Consider the following 16,130-nt stretch of genomic DNA (forward strand, 5'->3'; position numbering starts at 1 on the left):
TTTGTAAAACTTTCAACTTGTTGACCTTAGTGCATGAACTGTTGTGATTGTTTGTGGAAGTGACTTACTGTAGTTACCATTTTGTCATCGTTTGTCTGTGCTGTCTTATAGTCTTTGTTCTTTCTTTAAGCAAATGCTACACCATAGAGAACTAGTGAAGCACGCTGAAGAGATTGATGTAAAGGGAACTGGAGCATTTTCTTAAAAATGTGACAATTTGACTTTGTTAAACCAGAAAATAACTATGATCTCTTCAAGGTGTTTTCACCACTAATTTACCTCAGTGTTGTAAAACAGATAGGGTATCAGCATGTATAGCTACATAAATAGCTTAATATTTGGCCTTACACAAATGGAAATTCAAGCTGTGCTACAGACATTTTTGTAAGTCATTAGGATACACGTTCATGTTTAAAACAATCTGAGCACTAGCAGCAATCTATATTCTAGTTAGCCAAATGTTTTCTGTTTTTATAAACTTCAAAACAATTTTAATCAATAATTATACATCACAGGTCCACAGAGTCCATGTGAGCGAACAGATATCAGGATGGCAATTGTAGCAGATCATTTGGGACTTAGCTGGACAGGTAAGTGGTTCTTTTTATAATTAAATATAATAGTGATCTTTCTGCTGTATTTATTTTTTTAACAATAGCCTTTGATTTTGGCCCAGCAATATCCTTCTGCTCCTTTGGTCTTCCAGCTCTGCTAGAACTGACCTCTGCTAGGGTTATTGTATTATGAGTCTTCATTTGCAACTGCTAAGAATTATTTTTTCACCATTTATAACCCCTTTCTATGTGGCCTAGCCATAGAAGAAACAGAGAAACATGATGGCAGGAAAAAAATGTATGGCCCATCCAGACTGCCCATGATAGTAGAAGTCCTGGGCCAGGGTCTATAGACCAGTACATATGCACTCCAAGTCTGGTCAGTAAGTTCAGTGACATTCTCAGCTCCTGATGTCCAAGGAACAGAAGCTCGGCATATGAACTGAACCTTCATTTCCCACATGACTATGCACAGCACTATACCTGAGACATCAGTCTGGCCTTAATAGTTACTGTTTAGGTTCGGTCAAATGATATAGTACGTGCAACAGCTCATGACTTGGTGTATGGTAAGAGAAATTACATTACACAATTCAAGTAAAGGAAAAGTGCAATAAGATTTATCTATACACATTAGAAAGAATTTTAGATTTGTGTAATAAAAGGTTGCTTACCTTCCTCCAACTTCCAACTGTCAGAAGCTACCCCACTCCCACTCACTGCCATTTCTAACAGAGGAAGTGTGAAAAGCTGATACCACATAAACTGACCCCATATGGACCAAGTGGTGTTGTCTTAGGCCCCAATCACTGATAGTCAGGGCCACAGACCACAGCTCCCTTCAGAACTTAGAACACATGTTGCTCCCATAATTGTGCAATGGCTTGAAGGCTTTCAGCAGCACTTCCAGCCCTTGCTGACCCAAATGTGAAGGTGCCAGATCTGAGACTTGAATTCAGAACTTAGTAGGGTAGTGCATAACGCAGTCAGGCTGACCCATACACTATTTTTATATTCAAGAGTGCAGGGGACATGCACAGAGGATCTCTGAAGGAGTAGTAGGGTTTGTAGAACTAAGCAGTTGTGTGGATGGGCAGACTAATTAGGCTGTATGATCTTTTTCTACCGTTGTGTTTCTATATTTTAAAAAAAAGTTTTATGTTTAAAATACACCTCCCATGCATAAGCATGCGGCTAATCTTAAGAGATTGCTCGAGAAAACCTATTTCACGTATCTTTCCTAAGACTTTGCCGGCTTTCTGCGCATATGTAGGCAGATATTAAAACATGCCAGCGTGAGGGACAACCCAGATTTTCCAGTTAGACTACCAGTTTGCCCAGTAGATAATGAGGTTTTTAAGATCCTTATAGTTCTTCATCTTGTACGCCCCCCAGTAGACCCAGATCCCGCACCCTGTCCTGTAAGCCCTAAAACTTGGGATCTACAGACTTTCTCCTCATCTGGAGAAGCAGTAAAGTTATGTGGATAATAAGCCAACATGTGCCGTGATCTCCGTTTTTAAAATACAGAGTTATGTGCACAACTGTTGACCCCTCCCCGGAATGCCCATGCTCTGCCTATGCTCCGCCCCATTTCCCCCCTCTTATTTTTTATGCGTGCACGGGCATATACGCATGTACTTCGCGGCTTTTTAAAATCCGTGTTGCTCAAATGCGGCTCACATACGTGCGTATGTGGGCATTTTTGTGCAAGCAATGCTTTTAAAATTGACCTCACAGTCAAGTAGTGTAATTTAGTTAAGGATTGTTTATTTTCAGATGATTTATAAAATAATCTATAACCATAATGATGTAATTCTGCTAGTTTCATAACCATTTACCTTTCTGTTGCTTTACAGAATTGGCAAGAGAATTAAATTTTTCTGTGGATGAAATCAACCAAATTCGTGTAGAAAACCCAAACTCTCTAACTGCCCAAAGCTTTATGATGTTGAAAAAATGGGTATGCAGAGATGGAAAAAATGCTACTAGTAAGTTAAAGAATACATTATAATTTGACTTGTTTCAGAACAAAATTTTGGGTGACATTTGGGGCTCATGTATTGAAAACCTTTTTGTAGACCATAAAAACATGAACAAAATGAATGCAAAAGTTTCTATGTTAATAGCTAAAAGATGAATATTACAAACTCCTTTGATGGCTGGAGTGGGCAATCATATCCCTGGGGATAAAAACAAAATAAAAATCATTAATGATTTTTAGGAGCCGATCCACATCCCAGGTAAGCAGGGGGGGGGAGGCCTCATCAGTGGAGGTGTTCTGCCTCCACAGAGAGGTGCAAAGTCTGGTAGGAGTACCAGTGAGCTCAATTTAAACTGGGAATGGTTCTCCCACCAACCTTTTCTTTTGGCGGTTTCAAGGTGGAAGCTTGCATCCATTGCTTCTTCCTTCAACACCCCTGTACACTTACCCCTCTTTGCAGCCTACCTTTTTATCTCGGGTAAATGCGGATGATTGGGCCTGCCTGACTGGGGAGGGAGATCAGCTCCAGCTTTGGCTTATCGATACGGCTTACTGGGGCACGGGGGAGCCTTTTGGCCCAGCGGTTTTGGGTCTTGGGGCTGGTGTTTCTCTGGCCTTCTGGGTTCTGTGTGGTGGTCCACACTCCACCATCCCCCTGGATTGCAGCAGATTCAAAATGTCTTTGAGAAGCTGTCTTCCCCTCACCCCTCCCCATTATGACTGCTCGGCCTGCAGGCACCAGATGCCGGGCACTGGATTGGGTGTTCCCCCACCTGATATTTTCTGTGGCAGTGTGTAGGACTGGTGCGGCAGTGTCAGGTTCGTGGCATGGATGGTGGGAGATCTTTGCCTGGCAGTGCTTGGTGCATTGTGGGGCCTTCCAGGGCACGGTGGCACAGCCTCATCTTTTCCTTTTGCTCTCTCTCCGACCACTGCGGGGCAGACCTAGGAGATGGAGCATGCTGTGGTCCCCTGCATGCTGGAGACCATGGGTGTCGGCAGCATCTGTGTCCTTGCTTCTCTTCCTGCTTGTGCCTTTCCTCTTCTTCTTCCTGGTCACTTGGGCATATGACCACAGCCCAGGGGAATTAGGTTGGAGACAGTTGGAATCAGTGGCTGGAACAGGAAGGGGAGGTGCATGCTATGCAAAGGCATTTTTCACAGGGAGTTGTTGCTGTGGGATGCAGTACAAAAAAAAAGAGTCATCTTTGTGGCCCACATGTTGGGAGGGCAGAGGACCATCGTTCAGTTACCCTGGCATTCCATGCTCCGACCTCACTTAAGTAGGCCTCCGGCATGGTATGCTTCCCTGCTGTCCATGCTAGCTGTCTCCCACAGGACTGCATTCCTGCTGCCTGCATGGCTGCTTCGGCTGCACATATAGCGGCCCACTATTGGGGAGGGGGGTGGCTGGAGAGTTGCATTGGCGTGTCACAGCCTGTCCCCCAACCTTTTAAAAGACCAGGATAGTTTTTGCCGGAGATCAATCGGAGATGAATGTAGGAATGTCTTTTGCTGTGAGGCCTTTCTGTTGCAAATGCAGAGGGATGTTTGAGCGTGAGCCTGTGTACCGTGGCGCGACCTGCATGACACCCAGGGCTGGCTGTGGTCCAAACTGCTGGAAGGCGAACGCATCCAGGCCAAGCTTACAGGAACGGGAATACCCTTGTCTTGGAACTAGGAACACACTTGGCTTGGAAAAGGAACACTTGGATATCCAATACACACCAAGAAGGGAGACCCAGCAATGTAATGCAGTCTCTGGGGTAGCCCTCCGGCCACTTGAAAGCCCTTTCAGACTGCCACTTGGAAGCGGTTTGAGCATGAAGACAGACAGAGGCTGAGGACTCAAAACAAGACATGATGAAGGCTTGAACATGAATGGGAAGACTTGGAACAAGGCGAAGACTCAAGACTTGGAACTAGATGAAGGCACTGAAGACTTGGAACTGGACAAAGGCACTGGACCCTTGGAACTAGAGAAAGGCACTGAGGAGGTCCAGCACCATTGCATTCCCAACATAACCCATGGCTGCTCGCGGACCATGACAATAGCGGTGCAGGCACAGGACTCGGGAACAATGCAAAAGCTGGAACAAAAACTTCAAAGACCAGGACAGGATTCAGGAACTCGGAAATTAGATTCAGGAACTCGGAAATTAGATTCAGGAACTCGGAACTTAGATTCAGGAACTCGGAACTTAGATTCAGGAACTCAAGCTTCAGATTTAGGAACTTAGGACTCAGACTCAGGAATGAGAGATGGACTTCTGAAGACTTGAAACAGCAAATAAAGATTCTGAAGACTCTGGACAGGATGAGGACTTGGAACCGGGAAAAAGACAAAGACTTGGATTCAAGAATAAAGTGAAGACATGGATTCAGAGACAAAATGAAGAGATCAGGACATCACAGGAACCAGGAGACCAGGAACATGAAATAGGCAACATGGAGGACCTTGAAAGTGCTAGCAGACCTTTGTGAAGGCATCGAGGAACTGACTTGAAGGGCCCTTTTATAGGGCTACATGAAGGATGCTATCAGAAGGGGCCACAGGGCTTTCCCGCCATGGTCCCTTTCAATACTAAGCAGAGGAGTGCGCGTCTAAGAGAACACCAGGGCAGGAGCAAAGTGGAATTGGGTGGCCCTCAGGCTGCAAACAACTGGAAAGAGCGACGGCATGGCTGCAGTTTGAGGTGTCCCTGAGCCGTAAAGAAGTTGGGAGCAGTGGCTGCTCACAGCCACACAGAAGACAGGTGGCAGCAGCTCTCAGCTGTGTCAGGCGGGGTCCGGAGTCGGCAGCATTTTGCAGACCACGCAGAAGCAGGAGCCGTGACAGTGGTGCTAGGAGTGGCCAAATATATCTGATCATCTGCAGATGGCAAAATAGGTGAATGAGGCAATAGCGTAAGTCAAAAGATGCTTGGCTGCATAGAGAGAAGAATGGTCAACAGAAATGGGGAGGTGATGTACCCCTGTAATAATTCTCTGGTGAGACCTAATTTGGAATACACTTTCAGAGTATATAAACTGGCAGCAGTCGGTAAAGAGGATGGCTACAAAAATGGCAGTGATAACTGACAGTTTTGGAGTGGCACATGTGTGCCTGAATGGATATTGCAGTCTTTTGAGGCACGATTTTCTCTGGGAGCTTTTACTATGGCAGCCATCTTCAGCTGAAGATCTGCAGTGGCCAATTTCAAGAAAGATTGGTGCATCATGGAGAGTCACTATTGACCGAGGCTCAGATGTAGGCCAGCAGCCAGGCTTGGACTTCAGTACCTCATTCCATCAAGAGTCACCAGCGGTGGTTCCAAAACATGTTGGAGAGCATGTGTAATCATTAATTGCCTCTTATCGTAACTACAGCACAAGCCCTGTGGCAATTATTTATTTATTTTTATTTATTTAACAATTTTATATACTGACCTTCATAGTAGATTACCATATCGGATCGGTTTACAGTTTAACAGAGGGAAAAAACTAGAGTAACAAATTCACGTAAACGAAAGATAACCATGGTCTGCATGCAGGTCACAGATAGGTAGGCCCAATTGTGTGCAACACAGCAGTGTGCACAGCATCTCCTCATCTTCCCCCTCTTGAGTCCTTTTAGCCTCTGTCTCATACCCAGGCTGAGAGAGACCGGGACAATGTACAGTGAGCCTGAGATGTGACCCACTTTGAGCCATGATCTCTAGCAGCCATATGCAGCAGCCAAGGTAACTAACTGAGTCAGTCACCTGCATCACTGTGACTTCCTCCCTTTCTCCTGCATTTATATACAGAGGGAGATGGTCTGTCATGGTGAGTTAATGTATGCTCTCCAGGAATCTTCAATTCTTCAGAGGCTTTCTTTGGCCATTGGAGTTCTCTCCATGTTAGCACTGCCTGCTCCGTGGAATCTGGCGTGCATTGGGCTTGAAGAAATTGGCAAACCCTGCACTAGGGGTCAGAGTGTAACACAGTATTGTTTTCTCTGGGGTCAATGTTCGAAACAGTTTTCCGTGTGCCTATGGTCAGGCTTAAGCAAAGGGACCCAAATTTGAAAAGGGTAGAAATAATTTGCTATTCTGTGGTTCTTGGTTACATGTCTTCCTGCTGGATCCTTTTCTCCCATCATACCGTCTTCCAATTGTGGCTTCCATGACCTTGCAGTTGTTGCTTGCTGCACACCCTGTGGGCTTATCCTATGACAGCATTTTAATTGACCCAGTACAGAAACACATGAAAGTAGGCAACCTTCTGGAAGAGGCTGTATGCACAAGGATAATAGTGTTAAGTAAAAACAATGCCCCAGTTAACATATTTTTACTTCCTAAAAGCAATTACTTACTGTAGCTTTGCCTCTACTGATACCATGATGTGCCTGACATGGATGATTATCTATTTGCTTTTTTTGAATGTTCCTCTTTAGTGCCATACATTCTAACTCTCCAGTCTTATTTTCAGATTTCTGGCATTGGCATGCAGTCATTTTAAGTTAATTTATTTGTATTTCTCTTTTTACATGCATCCACTGCCTCCTTATTATCAGATGATACAGGCAGATGGGTGTCATTCTATCTGCATGCTTGGTATTTAAGCTATGGCAGTCAATTTTATCTGCAGGCTCTGTATTTAAATACTCCACATCCCTCTGCATTAAGACTGCTTAGGCATGCCTGATCGATCACGTACCCAGGCAGCAGAGGATAGTGAATCCAACTTTCTTACTTTCACATAGCAGCCAACAGTGATGTCTTGCAACTCTGCAACAGCATTTCACTGTTTGAAACATTTACAGGTCCTTGAACAATCCTTGGCATATTATCTAGACTCGCATAGATAATGACCAATCACTATTGGACTTCTGTACAGGGGTCCCACCCCCAGCACTTGCAGGTTAGCATTTCAGAGTGTCAACCTATTCTCTTTATTTAGCAAGTCATTTATGACACCCAGGCACTCATCACTTTTGGGGAGTCACCCCTGGTTGTAGCACCTGTGTCCCTTGGCCTCAGATAGAATGCATATATCAGGTCCCCCAATGCACTGACGATATTCTAAAGTTAGTTAGCTTTTAGTCTGTAAGTTATGTATTGTATCTAGGGCATTGTTATCTCAGCTAAGAACAGTTATTGTCCAGGCAGGACAGTTCTTCGAGTGTTCAACAAGGCAGCATCATAGCCTGTGCAACATTGGTGCTATCTTGTGATTATACCTACTCATTCTAGCAGGTGAATTTAAGCATTATTTGTGCACAAGCCTAGTCTAGTCTCCAGTGCAGGTAGGCAAGCTTTAGAGGAACCTGGTAAAGCGATCCAGTACTTTTGTGGGCATGACACCATATCTCAGTTTCAAACATGCATTACAATTTCCTCGTGTTCGCTGATTCAGGTATAAATTCTTTGTGAGATCCTATGCCTGTTGCAACCTCACTTTATATAATGGTTGTTATAATTCTTATGGCAAAGCTCCATACCCAGCCTTATGTGATTTGGCAGAACTGTTCTCATGAATCACTTAATCTAGGCATCTCATACTTCCTTATTAAAATGGGTTTTGTTCCCAATTCGGGTGCCATAGGCTGGGTTGGCAGAGGCAATTACTTTGTCATTTAGTTGACTAAAGTGGTTCTATCCACATCAGCGGTCTTCTGTTTGGCTACTTGCCACTGAGAGGGTGGCATAGATGCTATTCAGTAGTTGCTGATACCCTGCAGCTATATTTCAACCATCTTCCCAACCCTGCATTGTTCATGCCTTACTATGAACATGTATCTTGGGATGCCAGTTTCAAGAATGACTCTCACCCATATTTGGTCCTACGGGTGATTTCATCCGGTACTTGGGGAAGGACGGAAAAGACTTGGAAATTCTTGAAAAGCAATGCAGAAACATTGCAGACCCTTTATTGGGGGTATCAAAAGCTTAACTCTTGTGGCTCTTGCAACAACACATTCAAGGTTGTGGGGCTACTGCATAGTCTATGGATCCATCGCTTTTCTCTACTTGAGTTCCATTCTTGCATCTCACGTTGGCTATACATCCTCATCTTGGAACTTGTGTTGTTGAAGGGAGTCTGCATTCATTTGTTTTCATCACGATCTCCATTGTGCTTGTAGTTCTGCTCAAGTTCACTTTAGACCCTTATGTGCCATGTGCTATTCATCTGTGATTGAGAGATGTGCTTGGTGGATCTATTGCAGTCAGGTAGTTCAGGGATACCATATTCCCCTTTGATTATTACTGCATGGGGCACACTCTGAGAAATAAACCCTGCAAGTTTCAGGATGGGGCTTTGATAGGCACGTGGCAATATACAGCATGTATTACCATTTGTGAAGCACATATTGTTAGTGCCAATCTACAATATCCTCTTTTGGCTTCAGAGGGACTGTGCTATCTTGGCAGTAATATGCAGAATGTTTACAGAATTCTATGTGGCTTACTAAGTCAAATGAAGGCATTCACATCTGCAGGCGCCAACCTGCAATATCCTCATTTGATTACAGAAGGGCATGCTATCATGGCATTAATATGCAGTATCTTGTGGAATTATCATGGCATACCAAGTAGTTGAACAAGAGCCTCAATGGTAGTTGCAACTTGAGAATTTTTTCAGCGATAGGGTGGGCTCTACCATGTTGAGACATTGGCCTGTAAAGGTCCTTACTGCTTTAGGCAGCATTGATGCTATTGGGATATGGCCTCAGCTAGGTCGATGGGGAGCTTATGGCAAGTAAGGTATCACTACCAGGGGCTTGTGGCAGGATCAACAACACCCTACGGGGTCAATTTTAAGACCCGTGTGCATGCATCCATGTGCGCATGGTTCCCAGTGTGTGCACATGGATGTCTCAATTTTATAACATGCGCAGATTTTACAATCCATGCCCGCATGTACAGGTGACCCGCGACTCGCATGTGCAGGGGGGGGGGGGGGTTTATAAAGCAATGCATGGTGACACGAGTAGGGCTTCCCCAGTTCCCTCCCAGTCTGCTCCAATTAAGGAGCGGACTGGGAGGGAACTTCCCTATACCCCTATCTAACCTTCCTACCTCTTCCCCTCTCCTCCATGACTCCTATTCCTACCAATTAGTTTTTTTTTTTGTTTTACTACTTACTTCAACTTTGGAGTTGAAGTAACTTCCGCAGCTACCAGTGTGCGCTTCCCCAAGACAGCGGCTAATGGCGCTGTCCCGACCCGCCTCTCCCTGCACAGACCATGCCCCCTGGCCCGCCCCTTTAGAGAGGCCCAGTACTTATGCGCATACCGGGGTTTACGTGTGTGGCTGGGCCTGTTGTAAAATGTGTGCAGCGGGCGCAAGGCCCGGCCACACACTTGAACCCCGAAATTTATGCACATAGCCTTTTTAAAATCTGGGTTTAAAGGTATTCAACAAGTGCTATTTTAAAAGTTGTCAGGCAGAGAATACCCAAGCGGGTACTCCTGTTGCTATGTTGCGCACAGCATGTGCGATGTGAAAGCTGGTCAGGCAGTGAATACCGAGTGGGTATCTCCTGCCACTGTGTTACATGGGTGGGTGAGAGTATAGATGGGTTGCTCGTCAAGTCTTCAGTTTTGATGGCCAGGATTGGCCTGCTCACCCCCAATTCTTCTGCTGCATCCTGCACAAATGAGTCTTGCTCTTGCTATGGACCAGGACACCAGAACATCATTTTTTATGGCCCTGCAGCCCTCAGTGCCAGAATATTGCATTAGCAGGATACGTATTGAGCCTTTATGAACTGCAACTCAGATGAGGTCACCCTATAGGGATTAACATAATGTTGTAGGGTTTTAATTAATAGTTGAATTTAGTATTGTAATTTGACCTATGCTGCTGCATATCCATCTAATAAAGATCTTTCTTTTCAAATAATGTTGTGCCAAAGAGCTTCATTATTGTCAAAATTAACTGAAATTAGAGGGGGATGTAGGGAGTGGGGAAGGATGGGATTGAAGGAGGAGGCAAGTACACACCTAACATGGTTGTCTTTATTTATGGTGAAAAAAACTGTTTGAGGAAGGTTCCCAACAAGGGTATAAAATATAAACAATAGACATAGCCAAGCAGTTGCATGATCATAGTTCTTAATATTTCAAATATTAATTAAAGCAAGAGAGATCCTTTGGGCTGGTGACACTCATCTTTAACTAGTAGCAGATTTAAAACGAATTCTAGAAAATATTTTTTTATTCAATGCATAAACTTTGAAATTTGATGCCAAAGAATGTGGCCAATGCCATTAATTTAGTTGAGTTTAAAAAAGATGTGGGTAAGTTTCTAGAGGGCAGATTAATTTAACCTTTATTTAGTCATATAGCCTTAGCTGTTTCCACCTCCTATTTCTGGGAGTGAGCAACTTGGAATGGGTTTTTCTATTTGGGATCAGATGTGCACTTCTAAGTAATCCGGTTTAGCTACTATCAGAGGCAGAATGCTGGGCCGGATGGATCACTGGTCCAGCTTGGCACTTACATTTTTATGTTCTACAATCAAAAAACTTAACTTTATTCATTTATTTATTTAACTTCTGTACCACGTTCCTGATTATAGGGGTTTACAACATATATAACATATATAAATATAAACTTGGAAGCAGCTAACTATAGAGCACTTAGCCTAATGTCTATTCTAGGTAAAATATTGGTTGCACAGAAGGAAGGGGACTCATTATAAAGAATCTACAAAGATTCAAAGCTTTTGTTGGACAAAGAAAAAAAGATGTTTGCAGGACATCAGATGAGATGCTTGTGTATTGCTCATCTGTTTTTTTGGACCAATAGAAAGTATCACAATCTACAGAGGTTCCAGTTTTCTCAAGCTGTACTACAAGATTAAGCACAGGTTCAGAATAAGTCCTGCTGGACTAATACGGGAAAATGTTTAATCGGCCACGCGAGTAAAAAATGGGGGTTACGTGCGTGGCCGAGCCTTGCGCATGCTGCATGCCTTTTCAAAGGGGCTCAGCCACGCACGTAACTCCCATTACGTGCAGAAGTGCCGGGCCAAAGGAAAGGGGCAGTCCGGGGTGTGGGGAGGGGCAGAAAGGGCGGGGCTGAAGGTGGCCGGTACAGCAGCCATTTGCCACTGTGCCGAGGAAGGGACTGCCGGCGCGCGCAAGTAAGCAACAAAATAAAAAAATGAAAGGTAGGAGAAAAGGTTTAAGGAGTGGAGAGGGAAGGGGAAGGGAGGTTAGGTAGGGGGGTAGGAAACTGGGGAAGGCCGGGATGCGTCGCCGTGCGAAGATTGTAAAAGTCTCCCCCCCCCCCCGGTTGCGCGTGCTGTCCGCACATACACGCAGCCCCCGGATTTTATAACATGCCTGAGCCGGCACGCGCATGTTATAAAATCGGCACGTCTGTGTGTGTGCACCAGGAAGCACGCACACACCTTTAAAAATCTACCCCGTGGTGTTTTTTATGTTAATAGCAAACTTGATCTGGGAATTTCTATTGTTTATGTAAAAATATAGTCTTTGGCTACCTGTGTGTATCTTGAATGCTTCTCCCCATAACTATGACAGGCATATGTATATTGAAGTTCATATACTGTAGGTAGGTAACCACCTAAGCCATGTTTAAAATTAAAATTCCAAAAAATTCAGAGCGAGCAGATAAAATTTTACAACTTTTAAGAATCACTTTATTTAGTTGCTTTGTATTACCAAGAAAATATATTTCCCCTGAGATGCACTTATAAAGCTGTTACATATTTACGTATTAGGAAATTTTCTATCTTGCCTTCTTTTTCAGCTGATACCTTAACTTCTGTGTTAACCAAGATCAATCGAATGGATATTGTGACCTTACTGGAAGGGCCAATATTTGATTATGGAAATATTACAGGCACCAGAAGTTTTGCAGATGACAACAATGTTTTTCATGATGCTCTTGACGGTAATTAACCAGATGCTGTGTTAATATTCGTCTATTTTTATTTATAGAAATTCTTCCATCCTATTGTAATCAAAGATTTAAAACTCAATTTTGTATCACTTGCTTTCTTATAATTTAAAGTTCTATAAGCTCAACTGATATTTTATTTTGACATGAAAGGTGCAAATTGTATTTCACACAAATGTACATACTGATTTTCATTTTGTGCGAATCTAGTTCATGAATCCACTGCATTTGTTGCATTCAAGAACTCGAGTTCTCTGATTATAGCATTCAGTAAAATAAAATACAGGAAATAATTGAAACACATGTTTATAAATTGTGTGACGTGAATGAGCTCCCAAAATAGGACTGCAGAAATGAGACACAATCCTAGAGGCTAGTCAGAACTATTTAGCATATTTATGCATATATATTCAGTTTGACCTATATTCTGCAAAACTCAGGGTGCATAACATTGGGCAAGAGAGTAAATTTTGTGGGGCAGAGCCACAAAGTCCCCAGCTCTTCCTGTTTAGGATGGAGGCTCCCTCTTTTTTGGCTAAAAATGCTTCCAAATTTTGCCATCTCCTGCCTACAGTACAATTTCTCTCTCTTTTCAATGTATTTCAGTGGGGAGATTAAGACATTGATATCTTTCTCTCACCAAATCCCCCCCTTAAGAGCTTTCAAATGTTCCTACATATGAAGTCAAATATTTCCCCAAGCTATCTTGAATATCTTTATTACAGCATGAGGGAAAATAATTTCCAGATATTTGACCACATGTTTGATGCAAGAATTGTGCCAAACAGAGGTTACATCCTAGCAGCAGTCAAGCTTAATAAAAAAAGTAATCTGTGTTATCAACTTGAGTACTGCCTAAGTTTCATTTTTACTAATGCAACATGGAAATCACTAAAATAATGAGGTGATTAGTTAGAAAGTTTTTTTGCTGGCATTGTACATTGGGATCAGAGTCCCCATTTATATGGCAAACTTTTTTTTTTTTTATCATCTGTGAAGTGATGCTCAATTTTTCTCACTCAATGAATAAAATTAGCAATTGACAAAGTCTCAAAGAACCATATTTTAATATCACTCTCTTTTCATCTTAATATTTAGGCATTAATCTTATTTTATTCTAGGAGTTTTTAAAAAGTTCACTTCTATGAAAGAGTCAAATTGAAGACATAGGGGCAGATTTTAAAAGCCTTATGCACGTAAATCCAGCTGGATTTACAAGCGCAGGGGGGGGTTACTCACGCTGAGCCTATTTTGCATAGGCCCGACAACACGCGCAAGCCCCGGGATGCGGGTATGTCCCGGGGCTTGAAAAAAGGGGTGGGGGCGTGGCCAGAGGCCTTCGTAGGGCCGCTAAGCCGGGGGATTGCGCACAGGCACTCGGCCAGCGCGTGTAACCTACGCCTGCCCGGAGGCAGGTGCAACTTCTAAAATAAAGGTCAGGGGAGGTTATGTAGGGCTGGGGGGCGGGTTAGGTAGGGGAAGGGAGGGGAAGGTGGGGGGAGGGCGGAATGAAAGTTCCCTCCGAGGCTTTCCTTGTTCCCTTCGAGGCCACTCCAATTTCGGAGCGGCCTCGGAGGGAACAGGGAAAGCCATCGGGGCTCCACTAGGGCTCAGCGCACGCAAGGTGCACAAGTGTGCACCCCCTTGCGTGCGCTGACCCCGGATTTTATAACATGTGCACAGCTGCACGTGCATGTTTTAAAATCGGGCGTAGATACTAAAATCTGGTCTATAGAGAATTGCATGGGACTCTTGAGCCTCAGGTTGAGGATCGCTGTTTTATTGAATATATGAGAACATTCAGAAGCAAGGTTACTGGATTAATTGAATATACCAGTGCCTCTGTCTTTAGATAGAATGTTCCTATTTCTTGACTTAAAAGAAAGCTATTTAAAATTATAACAAATTTTACAAAAGAAGCCTGCTTTGTAATTGTATTTTAGGCCTCTTTCTCAGTTGAAGTGATTATGGTGCTCTAGTTTGAAGCAGGGGTAAAACCAAGAACTTCTAGCTCCTGGCCCTTGAATTTCAGCTAAGTTTTTTATGGTGTTAGGAAATGTACTCGAGTGGTGTACATAGAAGACCAAATTTGTATTTTACTACTCCATTCTCATTCTGCTAGTGATTTTCCTTGTTGGTGGTAAAGTGAAACTGCCATGTACTGTAAAACCCTCATAATTTGGCATTCGTGGGCAATAGGTTATGTTGATTAATGAAGTATGACGTTCTCTGAGAGCCTTCTGCTTCCTTGTAGGGAACAGGAGGAGAGGGGGTGATGTTGGAGTGGACAGAGCCCAGCAAAGAAAAGCTGTTCTGCTTTTTAAGTCACCTCCCCACACCCTCCTTCCCTCCACAAGGTGTTGCCTGGGCAAGATGCCATTTAGTTGAGCATTCCTGGATAGTTGAATGCTGGATAATCAGATTTTTACTGTATAAGACAACTTTTACTAGATGGTATGTTTTGAAAGTTTTGCACTATTCCCTAATAAACTTTCTGAAAAACAAAAATCAACCCAGTGTAGCGACTGGCAACGCCAAAATTTGTGAACATGCTCAGCATAAGTTCTTAATGCGCAACAATGACTGCAGAAAGCCCAGTGAACGTAGAGTTTACAAATGTTTGGCTCTTAAGAAAACAGTTGTATGTTAACATGCAGGGCTTTTCTTATAATTAACTAAATTTAGAATTACACCTTAACATTTCAGATTTGGTAATACAAAATAGACAAATTTTAGTTTATACTTAAATTTCTATTAGAATGTACAAAAAGTGTCCAAAAAAATTCAGTATAAAAATATTTTCCCTAACACTGTACTAAACAGGATTAGTATGTGGTGGTAGTAGTACATATTTTTTTTAAAGAAGAAAGTAAAGTTATCTGCCAAATTCAAACTCCAGGACTGGCATAAATCTCTCTCACAGAGAGGGCCTATGCTACAAGAAAAGCTGAGCTGGTCAGTCAGATTAGCCAGTTCATCCTTTTCTATTACAGAATTATTTTCAGTATATAAATCTTTCAACTGAGACCAATGGTTTTAAATATTTTTCCAAGATAGTTATAGAGTCCTAATAGTAATTAAGTAATTAGGATATGTTGTGATTTTGGTCACAATGAATAACATTTAAATATGTTAATTCACTATTGGCATTTTGTAGGCTTGGTTCAAGTCTAATCAACCATTATCAACTGATTTAATTAGGCTTTACCTACAGTGTCTTGTAAAAATCTTTTCACACATGTACATTTTTCCCATTCTGCTGTTTATAAAATACAAATCAAAATGCATTAAAGTAAGAGTTTGTTTCACCAATCTACACAACATACTGAATACTTTCATCATGAAAGACCAATTATAGAAATATTCCAAACATTTTGATTGTATAAGTTTTCGCACTCTTTGTCATAGCAAACCCAAATTAGCTTCAAGTTTAAAATTCCCTTAACAAGTCCCACAATAAGTTAAATAGAGCCCCCTGTGCCCCATTCATAGTAGATGAGCTGATTCAGATATTCCTGGATAAATAATCAAGATGTTAAGTTTGTATGAAGTGAATTTGAAGCAATGGTCAAAACATGCCGAACAAATTGCTGCTGAAATAACTCCAGGATTAAGGCTAATCAGAAGCTTCAGATTGGGGGAAGCATATAAGAAAATTTCAGTGTCTCTTATTATCTCATGGAACACTCACTGTCAG

At 42.6% G+C, this 16,130-nt stretch overlaps 1 protein-coding gene across 2 annotated transcripts in view; it reads left to right on the plus strand.

The window, feature by feature from the left end:
* ANK3 (ankyrin 3) overlaps positions 1-16,130 on the plus strand; it is a 1,160,209-nt gene that overhangs the window by 1,030,879 nt on the left and 113,200 nt on the right. For both annotated transcript variants that reach the window (XM_029609754.1, XM_029609755.1), the window contains 3 exons: positions 516-590; positions 2,414-2,545; positions 12,284-12,427. In XM_029609754.1, coding sequence (XP_029465614.1) covers positions 516-590; positions 2,414-2,545; positions 12,284-12,427 — 351 coding nt within the window. The remainder of the gene's footprint in view (positions 1-515; positions 591-2,413; positions 2,546-12,283; positions 12,428-16,130) is intronic.

This window comes from Rhinatrema bivittatum, chromosome 7, assembly GCF_901001135.1.
Source record: "Rhinatrema bivittatum chromosome 7, aRhiBiv1.1, whole genome shotgun sequence".
NCBI lineage: Eukaryota > Metazoa > Chordata > Amphibia > Gymnophiona > Rhinatrematidae > Rhinatrema > Rhinatrema bivittatum.